At 39.9% G+C, this 27,032-nt stretch overlaps 2 protein-coding genes across 8 annotated transcripts in view; one reads left to right on the forward strand and one right to left on the reverse strand.

Moving 5' to 3' along the window:
• Nucleotides 1-13,546, forward strand: part of LOC105498137 (absent in melanoma 2) — a 130,452-nt gene extending 116,906 nt beyond the window's left edge. For 5 of the 7 annotated variants that reach the window (XM_011770012.3, XM_011770011.2, XM_024798063.2 and 2 more), the window contains 4 exons: nt 372-505; nt 2,753-3,172; nt 5,540-5,728; nt 6,498-6,732. In XM_011770012.3, coding sequence (XP_011768314.2) covers nt 372-505; nt 2,753-3,172; nt 5,540-5,728; nt 6,498-6,524 — 770 coding nt within the window. In that variant the 3' untranslated portion in view covers nt 6,525-6,732. Of the gene's footprint in view, nt 1-371; nt 506-2,752; nt 3,173-5,539; nt 5,729-6,497; nt 6,733-11,532; nt 11,616-12,648 lie in introns of those variants that run through there. The other 2 variants (XR_003021806.2, XR_011615708.1) reach the window with 2 other exon arrangements.
• Nucleotides 13,547-14,084: 538 nt separating this feature from the next.
• The window catches only part of LOC105498135 (interferon gamma inducible protein 16), a 42,115-nt gene continuing 29,167 nt past the window's right edge, over nt 14,085-27,032 (reverse strand). Inside the window, exons 8-11 of the mRNA XM_011770007.3 lie at nt 19,913-20,080; nt 17,396-17,803; nt 15,523-15,714; nt 14,085-14,422 (exon numbers count right to left, since the gene is read on the reverse strand). Coding sequence (XP_011768309.2) covers nt 14,342-14,422; nt 15,523-15,714; nt 17,396-17,803; nt 19,913-20,080 — 849 coding nt within the window. The 3' untranslated portion in view covers nt 14,085-14,341. The remainder of the gene's footprint in view (nt 14,423-15,522; nt 15,715-17,395; nt 17,804-19,912; nt 20,081-27,032) is intronic.

Genomic DNA, 27,032 nt, shown 5'->3' on the forward strand with positions numbered 1-27,032 from the left:
TGGGCTTAAGTTATCCTCCTGCCTCACCCTCCCAAGTAGCTGAGACTGAAAACATGTGACATTGCACCTGGCTAATTTTGAAAATATTTTTTATAAAGATAGGGTCTCCCTATGTTGACTAAGCTGGTCTCAAACTCCTGGCCTCGGGTTGATCCTCCAGCCTTGGCCTCCCAAAGTGCTGGGATTACAGGTGTCTGTGCCAGGTCCAGTTTCTTTCATTTTAAAACAAGGTTTTTTTTTTTTTTAGAAAAATTAACTGCTCTTGAAGATATCTTAATATGGTTTTAGTATTTATTTCTGGTGACATTTGAAAATGTGCACTGCTCATATGTTTATATGCTTATTGGCCATGTCTTCCATTTTTTAATCAGTTGATAAGGAATACAAATCGGTAACAAAACCAAAGCCACTAAGTCAACCTGAAATGAGTCCTGCTGCATCTGCAGCCGTCAGAAATGATGTCACAAAGCAACGTGCTGCACCAAAAGTCTCTCCTCATGTTAAGGTAGGATGAGGAGAGTGGAGTGGTCTTTGTCCTTGTAAGAGCATCACTGTCACTGTCATTTCCCACATTGTTCTCTGTTCTTTATCTCAGAGCATGCAAATAAGGGAATTAAGGCCACAGTGTGAAAAGCACTCTGAGTCACAAAAACAGGAACTACCTCTGATTAATCAGATTAAACACCTGTTGAGCTTCTAATCTCTGTCAGGGCCTGGACACATTAACACTCTGTTATGGTTTGGATTCTATAAGACGAAAACTCTGAGATAGACAGTTGTTTACAGGAAGTCTATTTTAGAGCACTTTCAGAATTAGTATCTGTGAGGAAGTGAAAGGAGTAGAAGAGGAAGAATGTCAAGTCCAATATAGTTGCAATAGAGGCCTTGGCCTACCCCACAGGGAGCTCGGGAGCTGAGAATGCCCTTCAGGGCTCCCAAGACTGGTGGGGGAGTCTGTGGTTTGCACAGACCCAGGCTCTGGGTCACATCAGAGATCTATTGCAGAGACTCTTACACTCGGCCTGGCATGCCTCTGTTTGTTTTCCCCTGTATTTTCCCTTAGTTCTTGACAGCAAATTGCTTTTTAAAAGTAATGTAAAAAAGCCCTTTATACACCTGCATGGACAAGGTGAGGTGGCCCTGTTTAGCTGAGAGAGTAGTGCCTGAAGAGTCTCATTGATGAGAATGATTACTTTAGTCCTGAGGGAGCGGCAGGCAATATCCGAAAGGCCCAACACAGAATCCACCACACATGCAATTTCATTTCCTGTGAAGCAGGTGTTACACCATTTTATAGCTGTGTGAGCTCTAGAAACTGATGACACATACTTCATTCTCTTTGTCTAGAGGAGCCATTTCCTCTGGGTTTGGCCCAGAAACTTCTGGATTTTTCAGAAAACAAGGTTCAAGTATACATGGTGTGATTCCATCACCAGTAATGAAAATATGCATCATTCAGTCTGGAAGACTCAACTAAAGATACATGGACCAAAGAGGACTTTTGTAGTGGAACTCAGTGGAACTGACCTTTACCTGCATTGATCCAAATGCAGTCAGTTATACTGCCCGTCAGGGCCCCTTACTGGCCCCAGCTCCACTGGCCCAAGCTTCAGGTCACATTGGAGACAGCCTTCGAGACTCCTACACTTGACTTTTTATGCCTCTGTTTGTTTTTCCCTGTATTTCCATTTGGTTCTAGATGGCAAGTTGCTTTTAAAAAGTAGTATTTTCTCCCAAAACAAACCAAAAAAGGTATCTTATCTCTGTTAATTCAGAAAAATAAAAAACACAGAGAAGCGAATAAAATTACCTATAATTGTATCATCTAGGAAAAAAAATTGATGTTGGTAAATATCTCTGTAGTGTGTTTGTGTGTGTGCTTTAACTGCTTATTTATCCAAAAAGAAAGAGATTTTTTATCTGTTTAGGACCTTTCCCTTTATTGAGTCAGTTATAACAGTTTATCACATTATTTCTCTAAAGCATTTTTAATATTTGCATAGTAATCTATTTGTGACTATACCATATTTTGTTTAACCAAATTCTATTTTTTATGTATTTAAATTATTTCTTTTTTTATAATTTCAAATAATAAGATATATTTTTAAAATGTAAACCTTAGTGCATAATTCATTATTTAAGGGTAAATCCACAAATGTAGTATCAATTCTCCTTTTAAATTTCTCCTTTAACTCACTTGTAAGATCTCTGACCTAGGTCTCCCCCTTAACTCACATTAAACATAGTCTACATTTTGTTACGTACAATACCTCCCTAGGAATTTGGGGAACCCTGTGCAGGTCACTGAGCTCTCTCACTTTTATACCAGAGTAAAATGAATGTTTAGGACAGTGTTGGATAGAGAAACAAGGATATATTATGCCCGAATGGAATCCATAGAAGATGGAATCAGATTTATCAGATTTACCCCGAGGCTTAGCAATATTTCAGAAATCTGATGAAGTCTTTTTATATAGCACATGGCAAAGCAAGGATTTGGTTTTAGGGATCCTTCCTCCAAAACATGTTACACCGTCTTATCTGAATACAGGAGTTGAAATCTTCCTTCTGCACTCTCTGTTCCATCTTGATCATTCTAGGCCTCAAGTCTCTTCTTATCCCCTCTGTGTCTCTTCCCTTGATTCCACCTGTCTTCTGTGGCTTCCTGAGGCTTAGCACTGTGGGTGAAGGAAGGTCCTCTCAATAGTACCTTTTTGACTCACAGCTGATATCTTTCTTCTCTTGTCTTCAGCCTGAGCAGAAACAGAGGGTGGCCCAGCAGGAATCTATCAGAGAAGAGTTTCGGAAAGACTGTTTGCCAGTTATGGTACTGAAAGCAACAAAGCCCTTCACGTTTGAGACCCAAGAAGGCAAGCAAGAGATGTTTCATGCTACGGTGGCTACAGAGAAGGAATTCTTCTTTGTAAAAGTTTTTAATACACTGCTGAAAGATAAATTCATTCCAAAGAGAATGATTATAATATCAAGATATTATCAGCACAGTGGTTTCTTAGAGGTAAATAGCGCCTCATGTGTATTAGATGCTAAATCTGACCAAAAGGTTGATGTCCCGCTGAACATTATCAGAAAAGCTGGTGAAACCCCAAAGATCAACACGCTTCAAACTCAGCCCCTTGGAACAATTGTGAATGGGTTGTTTGTAGTCCAGAAGGTAAGTTTTCATAGCTAATTTCATATTGATTAGTAAGAATAACGTATTTTCCATCTGATCTTAAAGAGACTTTAGAAAAGGTGTTAATGTCTATACAGACAAAAAAATACAAAGTTCTAAAGAGCTGCAGAGTTAACATGCCAAAATTCATACGAAAACTCAAAAATTGTTTTTATTGTCAAAAATGTCACAATCCTGTTTCAACTTATTCTTATCCCAGTAGCCTCTGAAAAAGGAATTAGTTCGTTCACATAGTTTTTATTTCTGCGTTATTTTTGTACTTTGTCCATATTATCTTTATTTTAAGTGACTATTGTTGTGATTGCAAAATAAGTGTAGTTGAGTAATCAACCAAATTAATTGACCTGAAAAACCAATATGCAAGTCAGGATTAAAGAACTGTGATTAAATGAAGAAAACAGAAGAAAGAGTTAGCTTGAGGAGACTTATTTATTTCTTTCTTTTTAATTAAAAGTAAACTTTAATGTCGAAAATGCAAACTTGGGGAAGACAGAAAAGATCACATACAAGGCTATCACTTCACACTTGGAAGGTTGCACAGCGGCTGGCGCTCCTCTCTTTCCAGACGGTGGGGCGGCCGGGCAGAGGCCCTCCTCACTTCCCAGATGGTGGGGCGGCCCGGCAGAGGCCCTCCTCACTTCCCAGACGGTGGGGCGGCCGGGCAGAGGCCCTCCTCACTTCCCAGACGGTGGGGCGGCCGGGCAGAGGCCCTCTTCACTTCTCAGACGGTGGGGTGGCCGGGCAGAGGCACTCCTCGAGGAGACTTATTAGAAGTGAGAAATAATAAAGTATTATGACTCTGAGCTTCAGGGAACTAGCCTTGTGGAATGACTTTTTCTGGTCTAGGGCAGGACCTGAAGAACCGTAGAGAGGGAACCTGCTGCCCCTGCATTCAGAGCCTCAGAATAACCTCTGCTGCCTTGGGTTAGTTTTAGAAGGAATTGATAGGAAGACTCTCCAGTCCTCTTGGAAAACTCAAGTGTAAAATGACCTTGGATAGGAAGGTCATGTTCTTTGTCCCAGTTTTCAGCTTTTAATCTGGCCACTAACATATATTGATTTAGTCCACAAAATTAAAGCTAAAATACGATCAATCTCCGAAATAACTGACCAACCTCCTATTTCCTTTTGATCTAGACTTGACTGTGCATTATTTCTTGTCTTTGATTACTTACTAGACTCTCAGCTGGATCTTGCATCATTACCTCATGTCTCTCCTGGACTTGTTGTTTTAAATAGCTGTCTTCAGGCTGGGCACGGCAGCTCATGCCTATAATCCTAGCACTTTGGGAAGCCAAGGCGGGTGGATCGCCAGAGTTGAGGAGTTCCAGATCATCCTGGCCAATGTGGCAAAACCTGTCTCTAGTAAAAATACAAAAATTAGCCGGGTGTATTGGTAGGGACCTATATATAATCCCAGCTACTCTGGAGGCTGAGGCAGGAGAATGGCTTGAACCCAGTGGGGTGGAGGTTGCAGTGAGCCAAGATTGCACCATCGCACTCCAGCCTGGGTGAAGGAGCGAAACTCTGTTTCAAAAAATAAAAAAATAAAAAAAAATAGCTCTCTTCCAACCCCAGGGTCTTCTTTTTTCCCCTGACTAATCTGGCTACTGGCCCTGGAGAAGCTCCATCCTCTCTATCCAGCAGTTGTTGCTTCTATGGGCCACCCTGGCCTCCTCCTAAAGGAAGGGAGTTTGGGACTGGAAAGATGGGCATAGGAGACAGCATATTCTAAGTAAGACATGTCTGCCTCCTCTGTGTGAATTTGCTAACATCTATTAGATATATACCTGCTAGTTTCAAAGCAGAAACTTTTTCTTCAAGTTGACTCTTGAACAATGTAGGGATTAGGGCTGCTGACCCCGAGCAGTCGAAAATCTGCATATAATTTTTGATTCCCCCAAAACTTAACTACTTAATAGCCTACTCTTGACCAGAAGCCTTACAGACAATATAAACAGTCACTTAACACATTTTTGTGTTATACATGTTATATACTATATTCTTAAAAAGTGAGGTAGAGAAAAATGTTATTAAGAAAATCGCAAAAAAGAAAATATACTGACTATTCATTAAGTGGCAGTAGATCATCAAAGTTCTTCATCACTGTCTTCACGTTAAGTAGACTGAGGAGGAAGGAGGAAGAGGAGGGTTGCTCTTGCCGTCTTGGGGTGGCAGAGACAGAGGAAAATTCCCATGTAAATGGACCTGCACAAGTAAAATCTGTGTTGTTCAAGAATTAACTGTATTTCTTTTTAGAGCCTTCTTCTGGCATGTCTGATGTGTGACTGATGCGGCATTCCTTAATCAGATTATCAGAGGCTGGATGTTGATTTTCTTTTACAGGTAACAGAAAAGAAGAAAAATGTATTATTTGACCTAAGTGACAAGACTGGGGAAATGGAAGTATTGGCGGTTAGAAACGAGGACACCATGCAATGTAAGGAAGGAGATAAGGTTCGACTTACATTCTTCACACTGTCAAAAAATGGAGAAAAACCACAGCTGACATCTGGAGTTCATAGCACCATAAAGGTGGGAACTGCATGGAGCAAAGTCAACTCTCCAAGGGGGTGATATGTTTTGCTTTCTGTCAGGAAGCTGGACTGGAGCCATTGAACAGGATATGGAATGGAAGACATTGATATTTAGTACACGTCCATCTCCCAGAACTGAGAAACCTCCCTCTTAGGAAACACGTATTCTAGATACACAGTTAAGAGAACATGGGCTTTCCAAGGCAGAGGCGCATACTGTTATGCACACAGAGCCCAAGAAAGAGCTCCTCAGTAACACTACAAGTCTAAAGCAGAAAGCTTGCCCAGAGTTGGAAAAGTCATTCCGAGTAATGTCTTTGAAAGTAGACACACAATAGATACTTTGAGGACACATTTCCCTAGCCAGTCCCACCACGCCTGCACCTACCATAGTCCAGGGCACTTGAGTCCATGTAAACCCCTACTCTTGACCTTCCACCACACCCTCCTACCCATCTCCTGCCACTAGTTGGTGCTCTTCCCCAAGTCTCAGTGTCGGTTGTACTACCTGCTGTCTCTGTAGGAGTGGAGGCCAAGACTTGAGAAATATGCATATATGACCTTGCTAAGTTAGAGTGTATTTCTCAGGTCAGATATTCACTTTGGGAGTATGATCCAAGACAAACCAATGTATTAGAAGGGTGGGAACAAAATAATTTTATCAGAAGGTGATATACACTTTAGAAGGCCATAGTGACTGCAAACAGAGGAGGGGCCACTTATTGACCGCATCTCAGACTGCATGTTTTTTTTTTTTCTCCATCCAGGTTATTAAGGCCAGTAAAAAAACATAGAGAAATAAAAAGGACCAATTCAAGCCAACTGGTCTAAGCAGCATTTAATTGAAGAATACGTGATACATCTTCTTCAATCAGATTGTAAGTTACCTGAGAGCAGCAGTTCACAGGCTCCTCTCTCCACCAAATTAGGATAGGATAATTGCTGGATAAACAAATTCAGAATATCAACAGATGATCACAATAAACATCTGTTTCTCATTCATTACAGTATCTCATTTAGTTTGTCAATCCCTTGTCTCAAGCAAAAATACTTTATCAATGTATTATATGTTTATACAAATTTAAAAGTAAACTACATGACAACAATTGCACAAAATACAAGAGGGAAGAATTAGGAGTATACTGTTAGAAGATCCTGTACAACATGTGAAGCAGTGCAGTATTATTTGAAAGTAGATACTGCATAATTAAAAATGTATATTTTGTCCCATAGGGCAATGATTTAGAAATATTTTAAAAGGTATATAAATAATAAGACAATTTGTGTTATTGGAGAAAGAATAAGCATAAAGCCTAACGGAAAACTAGAGAGCCAAAACTAGGCTTGTAAATTTACAGTCTATTGATTTTCTACAAAAGTACAAACACAGTTCAATGGAGAAAAGACTAAAATAAAGTACAAGAACAATTAGATACCTGTACTTAAAAAAACAAATCTGAGCCATTCCTCACTCTTTATACAAAAATAAAGTCCAAATGGATCATTGGCTTTTCATAAACATCCAAAACCATAAAACTTCTAGAAGACATGGGAGAAAATCTGTGTGATCTTGGTCTAGGGAAAGATTAAAGATTTTTTAGATATCACACCAGAAGCACAATCTACATAACATAAATGCTTAATAATTTGAACTTCATCAAAATGAAGAACTTCTGTTCTTCAAAAGGTACCATTAAGAGCATTGAAAGGCAAACCATAGATTGTGGCTTAATATTTGTTAGTCACATAGCTGCTGAAGACCCTGTATCCAGGCCAGGCACAGTGGCTCACGCCTGTAATCCCAGCACTTTGGGAGGCCGAGGTGTGTGGATCACCCGAGGTCAGGAGTTTGAGATCAGCCTGGCCAACATGGTGAAACCTCGTCTCTACTAAAATCCAAAAAAAAAAAAAAAAAAATAGCTAGGCGTGGTGGTGGGCATCTGTAATTGCAGCTACTCGGGAGGCTGAAGCAGGAGAATCACTTGAACCCGGGAGGCAGAGGTTGCAGTGAGCTGAGATCACACCACTGGACTCCAGCCTGGGTGACAGAGTAAGACTGTCTCAAAAAACTAAATGATCCTGTATCCAGAATTTATAAAGAACACTCAAAATTCAATAATTGCAGAACAACCAATTAAATGTTTAAAATGGGCACATAAAAATACACTCAACATAATTCATCTTTAAGGAAATGGAAACTAAAACTACAGTGAGATACCATTATACATTTATTAGAACAGCTAAAATTAAAATAGATTACCCATACCAAGTGCTGACAAAGATTTGGAAAAACTGAAACTGTCGTGCACTGCTGGTGGAAATGTCAAATGGTATAACCTTTATGCAAAAGAGTTTGTCCATTTTTACAAACTTAATACGCATCCACAATGCTAAGGTCTGAGGAGGATACAGAGCCGTTGAAACTCTTACTTATTGCTGGTGGGAATGAAAAGTCTTACAGTCACTTTAGAAAAGAGTTTGGAAATTTCTTATAAATTTAAACATACACTTACCACATGACACAGCAAACCTGCTCTAAGTTTTTTTATCCGCTTGAAATAATTATGTATGTTCACACAAAAATCTGCATGTAAATATTCATGAAAGTTTATTTGTAATTATGCAAAAATGTAAAAAACTCAATTATCCCTCACCTGAAAATTGAATAAGCAAACTTTTGTAGATCCATATAATTGAATTGTACTCAGCAATAAAAAGGAGTAACTACTGACACACACATCTACATGGATAGATCTTTACTCTAAGTGAAAGAAGCCAGACTCAAAAGTTTACATTTTTAATTTCATTTTATGACATTCCGTAAAGGGCAAAAGTATAGTAAAGACTAGATCAGTGGTTTCTAGGAGCTTGGAGTTGAGAGGAAGGCTGGCAACAAAGCAGCAGGAAGGAAATTTTTGTCATGATGAAACTATTCTCTATCTTAACTTTTGTGGTAGTTTCATGACTACATGCATTTGTAAAAATTCACAGAAATTTCCATTAATAAGAGTAAGTATGGTTGTTTGTAGATTATGCCATGATAAACATGGAAAACATGCATCAAGTTGGAAGATAGAATTATGGATGTTTTTGATATTCTGTTGTTTTTTTTATTTCTCTGGAAGAAATATCTATTGCTTTTAAAATAAATAAGAAAGATGACACTTTTTAAAGAGACCCACAGAAATCAGGGACTTTAAAACAATGAATATTCCTTATCCATTAGGTTAATAATGTCCAGGATTTGTGAATGTGATGATGATATGATTAAGGAAAATGTCCTCAGAAGTGTTAATTGAAATATTAGTTTGGCAACATTATTAGTAATTATGCTCATATTATTTGACCCAGTAATTCCACATACAGGTATTTAACCTAAAATGTCAGCTTTAGCGCTATGCATACCTTAAAACCACTTGGTACAAACTAGTCTGTAAAATGTTTATGAGGACAGATTAGCATCTCTATGAGTTGTTCTGTCCTCTCTGGTCTATACACTACAGATCTAGGGGAAACTCCAGCTTCTCATCTACTTGATTTGAGTCCCATGGAGAAGCTCTGGTATGTGGTAAGGTGGAAAAATATGACACAGTGCAGTCAAGGCATCAGAGGATGAAGCTATTTAAGTGAAAACAAAATTGAAGAGGCAAATTATTTTGGGCAGAGGGTAATGTTTTTCTTATTTCATTTAAACATAGATTGTCCTTAGAAAGTACAGTTTGAAGGGGAATCAGCATGGTGTTAAGGAAAGCAAGCAAAGGCTGGGATGTAGTAGCCCTCTTAAATGACACTAACTCCAAATCACCATCATCCACATACTCAAGAATAGGCAATTACAGAAAGCTTACATCAAGTGATATGCATATGAAATATTAGACTAGCTGAGAATACAAACATCATCTGTGTATAAAGCAGTCCTTTTCTTAGTGTTCATTAAGTCAAATTTGAATTTAGAGGCAGTTTTAGCAGTCTATGACATCTTAGGATGATGTCTGTTCCTTACTAGCTGAGTGATACTGTGATTTTCACCACTTCACTCAATCTCTCTGAACTTCAGTATTCTCACTGTAGGTGAGAAAACTGACTTCTGTAGCATCTGAAGTTTCTTCAGAATCTGGTTTCCCAAAATGAGCAAAATAATCTTAAACACATATACACACACATATACATACACAGATATGTGTGTGTGTGTGTGTGTGTGTATACATATTAGAATAGCATTGGGCAAAAAAATATAAAAATGTCTAATTGGCATCTAAGCCTACTATAATGAAAGACACATAAGCAGAAAGGTAGTAAAACAGTACATTTTTATTATTTCACTCTTTGACGCAGACCACAATGGCAAACTCTAATGCCTCTTTTCCTTAATGGGCATAGATAGCTTTAGACCTTCACAGTAGTGAGAGAGCCAGATGGGAAGGGGTCCCCAGAGAAACTCCAGCCTGCACACTGGGCGGAGTGTGCACTGGGATGGAGCCACATAAGTTTGCACCATTTGCAGTGGAGAGGAGCCTGGCCCCTCCTCTTCCTGGATGGAACCTGGAATTCAATCTGTGAAGTGGGAAGTGCACTAGCAGGGACTCTGGCTTTGTGGACCATCCCTGTTTCCCTCTTTTCCTTTTCACCCAAAAAACCCTGCCCTCCTCATGCTTCAAGTTGTCTGTGAGCCTAATTTTTCATGGCCATGTGATAAGCACTCCTGTCTTTAGCTGAACTAAGGAAAAGTCCCACATTTTTGGTGCCCAGAATGGGGCTCGAGAATTGGTTAGTGAGATGCAAACCAAGGAAACTTTTTCCCTCTCCTTTCTGAGCCTTTCATCCTCAGACTTCTGAGGGTAGGGGAAATCATGCCCCCACCCCCGTTGCTTCCAGGGGTCGGAACTGTTGACCTCAGTCTCCATGGCCTTCTACTTCCTTTTTACAGATGAACCGGTGAGCAGTGGCCCCTCACCACCCTCCCCTCCCTGCTGAGGCTGGGACACAGAGCCCAAGGCGCCCCAGGTGGCTAGCTGTGTTTTCTGCCATGGCCCCATGGAGTCTCTCCCTCCCCAGGTCAAGGAGGCCAGCTTCATCTCACACTCCATTTTTTTTTTTTTTTTTTTTTTTTGAGACAGAATCTTGCTCTGTCACCTAGGCTGGAGTGCAGTGGCATGATTTCAGCTCACTGCAACCTTCGCCTCCCGGGTTCAAGCAATTCTCCTGCCTTAGCCTCCCAAGTAGCTGGGACTACAGGCATGTGCCACCACACCAGGCTAATTTTTGTATGTTTAGTAGAGATGGAGTTTCACCATGTTGGCCAGGCTGGTCTCGAACTCCTGACCTCAAGTGATCCGCCGGCCTTGGCCTCCCAAAATGCTGGGTCTACAGTCATGAGCCACTGTGCCCAGCCTAAGAATGTCACTTTCTAACAGGTTCAAGAACTCCGTTTATCTTGGGACCTTAAGAGAAGAGAATCACTCACCTCACAGGCATTTGAGGATACAAACCCGTAACTGGGCTTGGTTTTAAAAGGTCTTATCTGAGACTCCTTGTGAAACAGAGTTCCATCAAAGCCAATCCAAAAGGCCTACGTAGAAATAATTATTCTTCTTGCACTTTATGCAAATAATCAGACCAAGTGTAAGACTACAATCTATTTTGCCAACAACTCAGTCCTATCATGATTTATGTTTTTTATTGTTGTTGTTTTTTTGTTTTTGTTTTTGTTTTCCAAAACTGAGGACTGGAGAGAGAGAAATTGTGTTTCAAAACTTATCACACATTTGCCATTAAATTCTAAACTCATTAGTTGTTTTTAAGTTTTTACCTATATTTTAGATGAACCTTGCTTGTTCCTGTGAACCAACCAGCAAGCTCCAGCTCCAGCTCAGAAAGTACAAAAGGTATGGGTAATGTAAAAATCTCGATCGGCATCCTAGTTCTGAGCAATAATCCTGCAAAATCCTGCCAGATGATGGGAATAAATAGGATGCCCATCACGTGAAAGTTTCCTTTTTGGGAAAGTAAGACCAAGGGAGCTAACCAAAGCCAAGCACCATGCACCCAAATCCTAGCAAGCATAACTATAGCCACCAGTTATCTAGGTGTGTCACAAGACATCCTTTTCTCTTCCTTGTTGCAGGAGGACTCAATTCCACAGTTTCAGTTTAGCATTCAGCTGATGATAAGGAGTCCATGCAACATCCCTCAAGACACATTTTTGTCCCAAACTCAATTCATAAATGAGATCTAGGGAATCAAGGCTATTGACAGCAGGGGAGGTAGGGTGTACATAGGTAGAACAGATAATTCCTATCTCCTAGGCCCCCCTGCTTCATGGGTGCAAACCGCTTTACCACCCATGGTGGTGCCTGCCAAGGTTGCTGGGACTTGGGGATGTGAGGATGGAAGAGGGAAAGAGGATGCTCTTCCTTCTCTCCCTCATGTACCCCGGGTATCTGCTAGGAAGAGACGTGAACCAGGGATGCCTGCTCCCCTCTTTCTAGATGAGTAACCATTCATTTTCAGTCTGGACCCCTTTTGAAGCATCCTGAACCTTTAGGACTCCTTTGAAAAAACACCTTTCATTTTTCCTTTCTCCCCCTCAGTTCTCTCTTCACTGATAGGCGATTGTGTCTTTGTACTGTGGGACACTCCCGTTAGATGCATCCTCCAAACTGGGAAGAGTTAATTTCCCAAACCTTAAACTGGTCAGCTTAGTATTGGGCTCAGGGGAAGGGAACCCAGAAGCCCAACATGCTGGCTAAAGGGTAAAGGTTTTTTTTTTTTAATTTTTTTTTAAACCAGTTGGGCTTGTGACCTCCGTCTCCTTGTGCAAAGTGATAAAAGGCCTCAGGATTTTTGAGCTGCCCTTACCCCTCCCTTTGTTTAGATGCATGTTTTCTGATAATACAGTTTGTCTCTTCTTCCCTTCAGGCCATCAAACTCCAAACAGTCATGCAACTGGAGAGGCGGACAATGGCCCCTTCTGCTTGGAACCCTTAAATAAGCCTCTAAGGGACTTTGACTGCTGTTTTGCCAAAACAGCGTCCCCTGTCAGCAGGAAGCAGTTGAGATCCGTCTTCATCCTTATCCTTATCCTTATTCTAATGGCAGTTAGATGCACTTCTTTAGAGGGGTCAATGAGACAGCCAGGTGGGAAGGGGTCCCCAGAGAAACGCCAGCCTGCACACTGGGAGGAGTGTACACTGGGGTGGAGCCACATAAGTTTGTGCCATTTGCAGTGGGGAAGAGCCCGGCCCCTCCTCTTCCTGGGTAGAAACTGAAATTCAAACTGTGAGGTGGGAAGCACACCAGCAGGGAGTCTGGCTTTGCAGAGGGACCCTTTCCCTCTTTCCTTTTCACCCAATAAACTCTGCCCTCCTCACGCTTCAAATTGTCTGTGAGCCTAACTTTTCATGGCCACATGATAAGGACTCCCATGTTTACCTGAAGTAAGGAAAAGTCCTGCAACAGTAGACTTCCCCATTCCATCCCTCATAGCTTCCACCACATCCCTATACCCCTCTCCTAACACACACACACCCCAAAGAGAACAACAGCCTGAGCTCTAAATCAGGTTCTCTAATTTACCATCTAAGGGTCATTAAGAAAGTGACTTTGCCTTTCTATTCCGTGTTTGTCACATATTATAGGGTGAGTAAAGAGGAGAAAACAATCAACCTTCTAGAACTAATATGAAGATTATGTGTCACAAAATAATTGCAAAGTACCAGGTACCAAACATATAATCAATAAATTTAGCTAAATTTTAGTTTTAGATACGTACTTTCTGCTATTCTATTCTGTTCTAAATAAAATTAATTATCTTCGGTGTTTGCGTAATGCAGCTCTTCCTAGGGCAGCTTTCTAATGGATCAGATCACTATAGTGGATTGTGAGAAAAGGAAATATGGTTCGAAAGTGCCTGAAGAGCAGTCGGTGTTTGAGGAAATGCATAAAACCAGATATTTCACATCAGGCAGGCCCAGATATTCCTCTAACACAGACAAGTGCCTTCATGCACATCACCAGAAGGTACCTTATTTGGCAGAAAATTTACCCAATTATGCCCCCTCCAGGAGACCAATTCTGAAAAGGTATCTACTGCTCTGGGCTAAAACAATAACACAGCGCTTGGCAACTGAACCACAAGCTGGATTTCACCCTACCTACCCCTTCAGCCTGGTTTCTTTCAGCAGAACACAGCCTGTTCATTCTTGACCAGGGCTTTACCCTGTAAAGATCACACCCAAAGTATAAATCCAAATATTGCTTGAGGCCTGTGTGCCCCACCCTAATTTGCAGACCACAAACTATTTGCTTTTAAGCAACTCATGGATGGATTAAAAAGACTGCTGGGGAAGAATTCCTTTCAGAAAAAAGATAATGTTTATTTATTTTTTTTTCAAATTATAGAAGTTGAAGATGCAACATATGACATTTTATTAAAAAAAAAACCTATAAAGAATTTAAAAAGCACTCCCAATACCCCATTCCATAGGATTAACAGCTGGTATATATGATAATGGTGTGCATATATAGTGTCGTATTTCAACCAGGAATATGTACATTTTTTAAGGCACTTAGACCTATCTCCATAAACATTACCATCAATGACATTCAGATTTTAGAAGAAAAAGCCTGGTGAAGTTTCCATACTTGAATCAGGATTGAATACGTCTTTCTTGTTTTTCCTGGCCTTGATGACCTTGAAGGAGAAGGAGATAAAGACAGACCAGTTGAGATGCTGGTGATCCCACATTTCTCTCTTCAATCACACTGTATCTCCTCCCCATGCACCATATCTCTTCCCCTATTCCTTTCTAAATGATTCTTTTCTCACTCCCATCTGTCTCCTTTAATAAATTCTTGACCTTTGAGTCATGCCTCTCTCTTTAATTGGGACCGTGAAATAAGATATTCACTCCTACTTAGCATGAGTGCAAGTGAAAGAGCAGGAGATGTCAGGGAACAACAGGAGAGAGAAAGGAGCTGGTGCACCCAATGACTAGAGTTGAGGGGAAGGTTTTCATTGGGTAGAAAGGAAGGAAGAGAGTACAAAAGGTATTCCTGGTGCAATTGCTATCAAAGAAGATTTGGAATGTTTGACTGATGTTCCCGAGAACTGAAGCAATCTGAGAGCATGTGTGTGCCTGAATATGTCAGCCTTTGTTTTGAACTGTTTGCCTTCCAATATTAGCCTTTGTTAGTGTTCCAAGAATCCCACATGAATGTGTGTGTCAGTGTGGCAAAAAGCATGAACTTTGTTATGTAGACCCAACTACCTCTGTCAGATGTAAACCAGTGTATGTATCTCACTAAAGGCAGGTACCTTTGTGATCTGATTTGCTCAGATGCATTCTTGGTAATTTAGGGCTGCTGTGAGCTAAGTTGATGACCCTCTATGGTAGACAATATTTCTCCCATTTCACAAATGATGAACTTGAGGTTCCTAGTGTTAAGTCTTTAGTCAACTAGAAAATCACAGAGCCAGCATTTGAAACAAATGTGCCTTAACCAAACGCAAATTCTGATTAAATTATCTCCATGCTGTGGTAAAAGCAACCAATTCTTTCTTATTTAACTTAGGTATCAAAGCCTTTGAAAGTCTCTCTAATTTTTTTTATTATGATTACAAGTATCCTTCTTCAAAAACAATGATGGGAAGTTTACACCCAGTAAAGTGCAAGGCTTTGTTCCTTTTCCACTTGCTAAACTCTCCGTGTAATAGTAGCTGTCTAGTTTTCTTAAAGTATAAACAAAACGATTTGCCACTTTGGAAAAATGATGTTCCCATAAAGTTCCAACCTTGATGTGACTATGAATTACAGATCTCAACTCCCCGTTATTGCCACTTTTCGGTGCCAATTCAAAGCAGGTGAGTTTCAGTTTATCTCCTTCCTCACAGTTGATTGTGGTCAGTCGTCCATGCACCACCACTTCCATCTTCCCTGTATTATCTTGTATTTCATAATAAGTGAATTCACCCCTTACATTTTTCTGCAAAAGAAAATTAACACTTATCTTCTGAAACTGGATCAATAATTTTCCAATCTATGAGAAATACAGGGTGTTTCTGGAAACTTTGGTCTTTGATAGAGTAAATAGAGCTGGAGGTCCTGAATGACAGGTACCAAATAGCTTCAGACACTTGGTCTGTGAATCCTGCCTTTTCAATCCTCTCTTGAGCCTCTTTTGTTGAAGTTCGTTATCTGCTGGAGTTTTTCTAGGAAAAAAAATTGATTACTAATTTTTCCTGTTTTAACATCAGCATAGCTGGGATTTTTTAAGGAGCCTGGATACAGAAAAATCTGATTACTTTGGTAGATATCTTTCACATCTGCCCAAGAGCAGATAATAGAGGCTCTTCATGGCTCTTTACAAGTTTGAGAAAGAATGTTGCAAATTCTCATTAAGTAGATTGGCTCTTTGCCAATCTGCCCAGATCTCAAATCTAGATCATCCATCTAGTCACATTATTCTGGTTTGTAGCTCATTACTTCATTCATTAATTCTACAACCACATACATATGTACAGTCATTTAAACAGAGTGTACAGAAAACAGCACAATTAAAAGTAAGCCACCTTAGAAGACATATATAATGGAGTACGAAACAATACTTCAAACAAGTTAAATCAGCTAAGCATAATATTTACATGATGTGTTGAAACCGAAAGGCACACTGTAAGCCTAAGAATTCATGAAGCTTTTTTTTTTTTGCATTTTATTGCCCCTATTTATAAATTGAGCAGTTAAGCTATGTGACTCTTCTAGTCTTTTTGCTTTCGTATTTTTCTTATTATTTAATGCAGAAGTCAGTTGCTCAACAATCTGATGAATTAATGAATGAGAAGAGGCAAGAACACTTTGAAGTCCAAATGATCAGAATTTTAGCTAACTGTTAGACATAGCTGCATTCTAAAGCAGAGTAATCTATTTGATTTCTTACTCTGATTGTCACAATCAGGATTCAGGCTTGGGAGAGCAACTCTTTTGTTCACAATTAAATTAAGTTGTCATTGATGCAGATGGAGCAGAACTCAAAGAAACAAAATTCTAAGGATATGTGTGTTGATATAAACTGCACTGCCCTGGACAAGGGTGGCTGTGAATAGATCATCACAGCTGATAAAATGCCAAGTTCCCTAGTGACTGTCTTTTGTTTTTTTTTTTTTCCTGAGACAGTGTCTTGCTCTGTTGCCCAGGCTGGAGTGCAGTGGCATGATCTTGGCTCACTGCAAGCTTTGCCTCCCGGGTTCACACCATTCTCCTGCCTCAGCCTCCCAAGTAGCTGGGACTATAGGCGCCCACCACCACGCCCGGCTAATTTTTTGTATTTTTAGTAGAGATGAGGTTTCACCTTGTTAGCCAGGATGGTCTCGATCTCCCAACCTCGTGATCCACCCGCCTTGGCCTCCCAAAGTGCTGGGATTACAGGCGTGAGCCACCACGCCCGGCCTAGTGACTGTCTTTCTAAATAACTTGCATGGTGACACCTTAAGAAGAGGAATGTTGAGATATAACGTACCCCATATCCTGAAATGAACTCTATTCAATTATCTCTAGTGCTGGGAGAGGGGTGAAGGGGTTGATTTCCTGTGTTGAGTAAGTTGACCAAACTCCAGACTTTAAAAATTTGGGGTTGCAGGAGAAACTATAAAACAATGGTGTGGGCTTACCTTATGTACCTCAAACACCCCATTCACAAAACTTCCTTTAGTTTGTGAGCAAAGATAACTGATTTTAGGAGTTGTGTTGGCACTTCTAATCAATCCTTGTGGGATCTCCATTTTTCGGTCGGCATTCACATCAACCACAACTGTTAAAGGATATACCTCCAGGAACCCACTGCGGCAAACATAATTTGAGATGGCAATGATCTTCTTTGGGGTGAACTTCTCCTTTAGGTCAATATTAAAAACCTTCACTCGGAAGATTTCATTCTCAGTTGCCACTGTGGCATGAAACATTTTCTTCTGCTCTATGGGCTCATACACAAATGATTCTGTTGCGTTCAGCACCATCACTTCTTTGAGGTCACTCTGGACACCGTCTAATGTGGAAACTTCTTCGGGTCCAGTCTTCAACTTAGAATGTAGAGACCAAAACACAGGCACAATTAAAACAGGAAATACAGGGTCACTCTCTAGTGAGAGTCATCCCAGTCTCAGTGTTGGTCATCAAGTATCACCTTAACTGGGTGAAGTAGGGAAAACTAGACAGAGATCACTGAGATAGTATAATTTAGGTAACGGAAGAAATTAAAAAGATTTAAGGAGTGATTTTATCATCGTCATTGTTTTATGAGAGTGGAAGGAAGAATATTTCTTTTTTGATGAGAATTAACCCATAAAGAAAAGGCATATCCCCTATCAAGAGGTATGGGGAAGCAGAGGGTAAAGGCAAAGCTGCCATGAAGTGACTCCCAAAAGAGATGAAATTTTAAAAGAATCTCAATTTTACTCCTTTCTACCCAGGTCAGGTCACATTGAGCACTGCTGGTCCGTGGAGGTAGCTGTCCTGCCTCCATGTTCTGGTCGCTAGGTCTCCCTTGATCCCTTCTTGCCTCAATACTTCCTCTTCCAGATCAGCAGCCCCTGCAATTCAAAGTGCTCTCCTACAACTCAGAAATAGTGCAGACCACTGTGGAGAGAGGAGGTTAAAGAAAAGTCCCCTCCTGCCTAATATGACAGCGACAAAAAAAAAAAAAAAAAAAAAAAAAAAAAAAAAAAAAAAAAAAACATAGAGAAAAAAATCACTATTAATAGCACTCAGAGTAAGGAATAGTCTCAATCACAAACCTTAGATTTCATGAGATTTCAGTTGGAACTCATTCTAGTAGATAGGGGCATTTTAAAGACCCAAATCACAAAGCCCTTTCCAATGAAGCAGCACTGTGTTGCAAAAACATTGAGGCAGCCACTGGAAGACTCCATGAACTTCCCTAATCTGAAGGGGCCCAGGTTAGAGGCTGTCCAATCTGAATAATGGCAGGAACTAAAAAGAGTCATGGACTTGGAAAATTAGGCAGGAGGGGACTTTTCTTTAACCTCCTGTCTCCACAGTGGCCTGCACGATTTCTGAGTTGTAGAAGAGGACTTTGAATTGCAGGGTAGGCTGTTGATCTGGAAGATGAAGTATGGAGGCAAGAAGGGATCAAGGGAGTCTTAGAGACCAGAACATGGAGGCAGGATGGCTGCCTCCACAGACCAGCAGTGTGACCTGACCCGGAAGATTATATAGGCCACCTGTGAGTGATGGCTTTAACTCTCTGATGGATTTAACTCTAATGAACTCATCAGTGTGGCAAATTTTCCATAGCATTAGGAAACCCATTCCCAATGAAGTTAATCAGTATCAAATCACCTCACAATAGCCATGACATCAGTACCCTGACACAAGGTGCACAGGACGTAAGGAAATAATTATAAAGCTACTATGAGGACAATGAAAGATCTGAGAGGCATGCGATCTTATACTGTTCGTTGTAAATACACAGAATACTGGAAACAACATAAAGCCAAATAATGTAGGATCATTTGATAATGTATGGAATAACTGCAATTTTTCTGGTGCAATAAAATAATTTAAATCTATATTGTATGACTGAATGGCAGTTCAAGATATATTAATAAAAAAATGGGTTATGGAAAAATATATGAGTGATTTACTCTGACAGAAAATAAGACTCTTTGTATATACATAATGAAAAGTATAAAATCAGAAAGACCATGTACTGAAATGTGGCATTAGTTAGAGATTTCTGATAGTTAAAAGTTAATTATTTTTGCTTATGTATCTTTTTTTCCTAAATTTTTAAAGATATTGTTTGAGTTATAATAAATGAAAGGGAAAAAATCAGTGATAGTGTTATGGTTGGCTCTGTTTCTTCCCACCTTATTCTACCTTAAGGTATGATTTTCATGTTGTATTGAGGGAAAAACAGAAATGTAAGCCAAAAGAAAAATGAAATTAAACAAACATCTAATTATACCTGCTATGGAATAGAGATGATAATAATAGAATTTTAATTTTGGATAGGACCTCAAAATACACACTTGATAAATAAATGACTGATTTGGTTAAATAAAGCATTGTATGTAGTAGGGGATTGGTGAGAAGTACTTTCAAGGTTGTGTTAATCCTTGTCATTATATTGTAGCAAGGGGAACATATTGGGAAGAGGGAACTCGTACCATGGTTAAGCAACTGCTGCTTGGTATTGATGGAAGCATCTGAGGAGTGTGGAGATGGCTGTCAGCTGTGCCAATGCTGGTCATGAATGGTCCTGGAAAATGACTCTTTTCCTTCAGTATCTGCATCCTCATGAGGTCATTCATTTTGGTGATTGTGTCTTCACTTTTCTAAAGGAAAATAGATGCTTGTTCTTTTTTTCTAGTTAATGTTTTTCAAGATCAAATGAAACACATCTTTTCCTTTTTTCTTTTTTAAATAGGATGTTCACTTTGCCAGTTTCTCTTTTTTTCCCTGAGTTTGAGGAGGAGTAATAGCACATATTCAGACATTTCTATCACTCAGCCTTCTCTCATCCCAATCAGAATTAAAAACTCAGATAACTGAAATTGCATTGTTTGGGGATGGAATCCTCAGTCTTCATGTCCTGTAAAACTGGACTAAGTTATTTGGTCAGGTACAACTCTTAGGGCTATTTTGGGGGCAGTATGACTTACAATAAAGTTGGCTACATTTATGGACATTTATTAACTAGGCCTTTCTCATCAATTAGATACACAAACCAGTCTCTCTCAAGTGCTCTTCAGCATACAAGAAAACCAGATCTCTATCTTTAGGGAGCTCTGATCATAGCCATAACAAGAAGATTCTCTGAAATTCACAATTCCTCAGGCAAGGTTCTATGATCTCTACAGTGTGGGTCAGGCAATCAGAATCTTTCAGGGTTTTTAGCTGCATTCAGGACAATTTAATATTCCACCTAAAGCATTCCCATTAGCTACATTTTTATACATTTTTCAAATAAGATTGGGGAATATCTCTAAAATCACATACTTTGACTACCTTTAATTAAACTAATGGAAGTCCAAAAAAATATTCATCCTATTTGGCCAATTTGGCACATTTTTTTTTTTAAGCAGTTTTGCCATTCAGTAACCTAACTTTTTAAGTGGCAATTTTTGATAGAGAGGTACACAAAAGAACTGCTTGTAGTGAGCTCACACGGAGAACAGCTTCTTGATTAGAACGGTCTCTGACCACCACTGAGCACCTGGACTCTGGAAATAAACCCCAAACAAAACACTGTATATTCAAAATTGATTAAAAATAAATTGCAGACATTTTAACATTTGCACACCTACTGTGGATTCAATCTATGCTCATTAAATGTTCACATGTTAAATGTTAACATTTTAAGTTCAATAAGGCTGCATTTGAATCCTGACTAATACTATCTGTATGACCCTGAGGAAGATTTCTTTGCACCTCAGTTTTCTCACATGTGAAATGGGACTAGCCATAGCATTTGTGTATGATGTTATAAACAATAAATTAGGTAAAGTGTGCAAAGAATGGGCTTTAGAGTCCAGAGCTCAGTAAATGCTCAATAAGTAAGTCTTTGTTGCTATTATTTTTCCACGATCTATTAGGGGTTTGCATGTTTGCTCTGATGAGCAGATATTTCATGTTTTATGATGCCTTTGTTGAAGGAAACCTTGTATGGAGGTAATATAGGAAGCATAATATGAGAGAAGCCCCTCTATTCAGATCTGCCATGTGTAGCAATGTAATTTTATTGACAAGATTGTCTTGAGATATTATCTTTTAAAAATAAATGAAATCTTAAACTGTCGTCATGATAGCCCGGCTTGGATGATGAAATTATAATCTTTGTTTGAATAATATTCTAAAAGTGCAAACATTTGTTTTCCCTCAGAGTAAATCCTCCTCCACCCTACCCTGTTCGTGAATTATGCCCTTCTGTGCTGTTCACTTCAGGATACCTAACAGCATAAATCAAAGATAATAATCTATTTCTGGCTTTGAATTAAAAAGTCAAAAGGAACTCTATTATAGAAAAACTACTTGGGAGAAGCTGCGATGTATAAGAGCAAGGATTTCCGGGTTACATAGGGAATCACAGACTGACTGGTCAGACACCATTTTTGCGGGCCTCCTGTGAAGATGGCTGGATCCCAGAGAAGAAATGACTACATGGTGTTTAGGTGGATGAGTCTGCCTCGGATCCTGTGCTTTCAGAGAGGCAGAATGATTCCTATGCAAGTAGAAATGACTGTGCTGCCTATTTAGGCAGGCAAGGTCTTAGAAAGTTCCAAGCCAGTATGCATGGACAGAGTAGTTGTCTTATGATGTCCGTGTATGTCATTGCAGTAACAGAGAGACAGTGGGCCTGAGGTTTGCATGACTACACATGGGCTCTACCTGTGGCCTTGATGGCAAGTCCCAAGATGGCAACAGTTACGAGCAGCTAGCTCTGCCCACAAAGGACCAGGAAAGACTATATAAGGGGAAATATGAATTCTTGAAATTAATAACTAAAAAAAAAAAAACTGTATAAAAATTGAGAAAACATGCATGGAGAAAGCCTGTCCTCAACTGATGTGTGTGGAGTGGTGCTGAGGTCTGCAACCTGGGCCAGGGGCAGCTTGGGGCTTAGGCGAGAAACGACATTGGAGAATAGTAATGTAAATCTTAGAGTTTCCTATCCCTCAAGTTGCTGTGGGTCAGTGATTCCCTGCCCATTCCTTCCCTGCCCATTCGCCTTGGGTACAGGCCCCATAGCGCTGGATTGTAGGTAATACAGGGGGTGATATCAGGGCAGAACAAAAGACAAGCTGGGATAAGAGTTGATACACACAAATGTAAACTCCCTCTCCCACCCGTGTTGTCTTCCCCTAGGAAGACATTTATTGCTGAGTAGGGAAGGAAGTCATAGGTTTATTATAGCTATGATAAATGCTATAAAGAAACAGAAAGGTACGTATGAAGGCAAACAATGAGAAAATAAGATCTATTCTGGGAGGAGGGTATTAGTGAGAACTTACTCAAGGAATAGATTAGACTGGTACCTTGTGGTTGAAGATATTTGGGGAGAGAACTGAGATGGAAAAATCTGACATCAAAGGAAGTATCAAAACCCCTGCTGTGGCTAAAAGCATGGATACTGAAACTAAACTCTGATATATGGTAAGACAGCAAAAGAGAAAGGATTGAAAAGAAACTGCAATGTAGAGGAGGAACACATTGGTATAGTAATACTGGGGGAATTATTACTCAGAAAAAATAGCAATTATTCCTATTCATATTTCAAACCATTTTGTGTTGTTTATTTTAAGGGAGACATGGCAGAAGATATCAAATATAAAAAGTTATGCTTCTGGTTTCTAATCAAAACCAGGAATAATCGGTATCACACACAAAATTTGTGAGAGAACCTATTATCAGTAAGAATAAAGATTTCCTGCAGAGCTACTGGATCATGTAGCATGTGGTCAGACAGGTTTTGCCTCCTACGGGGCTGGCTGGACACCAGAGGAAAATGGCTGTATTGGAGGTAGAAGACATATGATCCTGGCTGAGATTCCTAAGCTAAGGGAGGTTTAGGTGCAGCAGAATAACTCCTATGGCTACAGGAATGGACACATTGCTTATTTTAGAAGGGTTGGACCTAAGAAAACATCACGTGTCCCTTTTAAGCCAGTAGGTATGAGAAATCAGAATTTTCCACGGATATTCACTTATGTCTTTGAAGTAGAAGATAAAAAAAAAAAAGGGTTTGAACTATTAACAAGTAGGTATGGGCTCCATATATGATTTTTTCAAAATCTCCCTTTTTATAGGCTCTTCCCTCTGCTAATGTCTCTGTATAGTATACTGACATTTAGTTTCCTCAGCCCACATAGGACCAGGATTATGGTCTGCAGTCCGAAATGGTCAAGACTCAGATGACTGAAGTTTCTTTCACTGGTCTTAGATTCTTGGATCTATCTGTGTTGTATGCTGATGTGAGACCGCTTAGTTAAAGCACACCTCTTAGCGTCATTTTTTGGTAGATAATCCTCCCTGGTGATGAGGGGAGCATGATTCAGAGGAAAATCAACCAAACTGAGGAGTATTTATAGGTAAACCTGTCTCATCAAATGAGTACACATGCAGGTAGCAGCTATCTGCTCTTCAGGCTCTAATACACCAACCTCTCCATCATTTTGTTCAGCAAAGTGATCTTTGCTGCAAGGATTCTCTCGAAGCTACAGTTCCAGAGGCAGGATTATGTTGCCCTTGCTGTCTACATGAGGCAAACTGAAATCGTCAAGATTCTTAATCAAAATCAGAGGGGTTCCAGGTTCTCTGGAGAACTCCCAGTAGCTTGTTTCTTGTACTTTGTTCAAGTGAGGACAGAGTGTTGCAAAATCATATACTTTGACTACCATTAATTATAATAGTGAAAACCCATTTCTAACCATTTACATGTGATGTCCATTTGTCATTGTTTTTCTCACTTCTGGCTTTCACTAATATAATTCTATTGCACCATTTGCTGAAAAAATGGTAGGTGAGAGGGCTGCAGGAGCCTGCTGCAGTGCTGTGGCTCTCTGATGAGAACAGCCTCTAACCACTCTCGTGCATCTCCTCCATCACTGAAAGACTGCAGAGTTCAGACTATTAAACAAACCGAAGCCTGACATGGTCTATTCTGAAATGTTAGTGTACACATACATATAAACATACTAGAGACAATTTTAAATCTCTCTCACATTGGAAGAAACATTATTCCAAAACTATGAATGCCAGTGTTCTCATATATGAATTGAGACTAACAATATCATATTTATGGTGTTGTAATGAAGAATAAGTTACATAATATACATAGCTAATAAGCTTAGAGCCTAGACCCTAGTAAATGCCCAATACGCAAAAATATAATTATTGTCATTGTTAATAATGGCCTGTGCAGTATTTGAATTTCTGCCTGATGCACACATTTTCCATGCTTTATGTTGACTCTGTTGATGGATACCCCAGATCAAGGTAAGATGAAAATCATTTTATTAAAAATGTTTCTCTATTTAAGTATGCCACATGTAGTAATGGAATCTTATTGAAAGGAGTACATTTCTAAATTTAGAACATAAAATTTTTTGTTCAGCATTTAAAACTACATACTTGGTAGCATGAGTAGCTATGAAAACACTCAAACAATTTAAGAAAGAAATGATTACCAACATGCTTCTCTCTGAACGCATCCTCCACCAGCTTTAGCTCCCAGAGGTAAGGACAGTCTTGAATCATGATGAATAGCTCTAAAAATAGCTTTTACCACACAAGGCATTTATTCTCAAGCAATATGATACTTAGTTTTATTAGTTTCAGAGTTTACAAAAATGTTATTATATTATTTAAAATTGACTGTGACTTGCTTTTTCCAATTATTATTTGCCTCATATGCATCTGTGATGCATGCATCTGCAGCTTGTTTAATTTCAATTCAGCATCATGTTCTCTAATTTACTCATTCTCTTGACGTAGGTTATGGGTTCTTCCAAGGTTTTTCCAGTTCACGTGATGCTGCTGTGACTATCTGTATACGTTTCATTCATTCATATGCCCAGTTGGATTTGCAGCATTGGCAAGTATGCATGTTTTCAGGTTTAAGATAGCACCAAATTGGTTTTCAAAATGCTTGTACCAATTTGTACCTCTTCAGCAATGGTTTCCATTGCATTATACAATGCAAATATGCCTTTGAGGAGGCACAAATGATAATAGTAAGCTAGTGATTTGGCTAAGAAATGGCTGGATGGGGTTTACATAATTCTCTGTGAAGTCTGAGGATGGCTCACTCCTGGAGGTTTCCTGAAGCCAGAAGTTTGCAGATGCAGTCTCAAGTCTTGAGAGGACTTTATTCTATTGAAGTCATCAATTGGGGTGATTCTGGCCTCCATGTTCTCAGGAAAAGATTGAGTTTTTTCTGTCTTGTGGTTTTCAGAATGAGATAGAACCCGGCCAGGCACAGTGGCTCACACCTGTAATCCCAACACTTTGGGAGGCTGAGGCGGGAGGATCGCCTGAGGTGAGGAGTTCAAGGCTAGCCTGGCCAACATGGTGAAACCCCGCCTCTACTAAAAACACAATAATTAGTCAGGCACGGTGGTGCACACCTGTAGTCCCAGCTACTTGGGAGGCTGAGGCAGGAGAATCACCTGAACCCGGGAGGCACAGTTCGCAGTGAGCCGAGATTATACCATTGCACTCCATCCTGGGTGATAGTGAGACTCTACCTCAAACAAACAAACAAAAACCTAATATATCCATGTCTACATCTGTATGTGTTTGGTTTTCTTATTTTTCCTTTTATTCTGTTCTCGCTGTCATCTGTCTGGTATTTTCTATGGAAGAAGAGTGTAAATTTAGATATCCTAACTCCTTCAACTGTGCACTCACAAACCAGTATTATAGCCTTCATCCTGTTGGTTGAAATTTTATTGGTGTGTGATTGGGTCCTGGCTCTATGTCTGCTGAAAACCCATCTAGGCCAACTTGGTTACGCCTGTCCATTGAGGTTATTTTTGCTAAATAACCCTCCCAGTTTATAAGGGCAGCACATTTCAGAACGACATTAACCAAAGTGATAGAAGCTATTCTCATCAAGCAAATATACAAATTGACTTCTGTAATTTGCACTTCAGGTTCCAGGAAACGCATGTGTTGGTTGTCTGGGCAGACTGATCCTCCCTTTGCTGGAAGCATTCCCTGAAAGCACAGTTCCAGGGGCGGGATTCTGTTGGTCCTGTGGTGTGCATCAGATATTCAGAATCCTTCAGGATTCCCGACAGTAATCAGGATAATTCCAGATTCCACTAGGGTATTCCCAGCACCTGTCTTTTTACATCTTGTTAAAGTAAGGATAGAGGGTGTCGGGAAAATCATGTGTGACTTCCTCTAATGTCACTAATGGAAGACTTTTAAGACCATTTAAGCTGCATGCAGTGGCTTACGCATGTAACCCCAGCAACTCAGGAGGCTGAGGCCGGAGGATCACTTGAGGCCAAGAGGTGAAGATCAGCCTGGGCAATATAGTGAGGCCTCATCTCTACAAAACATTTTTAAAAGTTAGCCAGGCCTGGTAGCGTGCACCTTTAGTCCCAGCTACTTGAGAGGCTGAGGCAGGAGGATCCCTTGAGCCCAGGTGTTTGAGGTTGCAGTGAGCTTTGATTGAGTCACTGCACTCCAGCCTAGGCAACAGAGTGAGACCCATCTCCAATATATAGAGACTCATCTATAAAATATATTTCTCTGGTCCTTAAATAGATTGAAAAAGGG

The sequence above is a fragment of the Macaca nemestrina genome, chromosome 1, assembly GCF_043159975.1.
Source record: "Macaca nemestrina isolate mMacNem1 chromosome 1, mMacNem.hap1, whole genome shotgun sequence".
In the NCBI taxonomy this organism is placed as follows: Eukaryota; Metazoa; Chordata; class Mammalia; order Primates; family Cercopithecidae; genus Macaca; species Macaca nemestrina.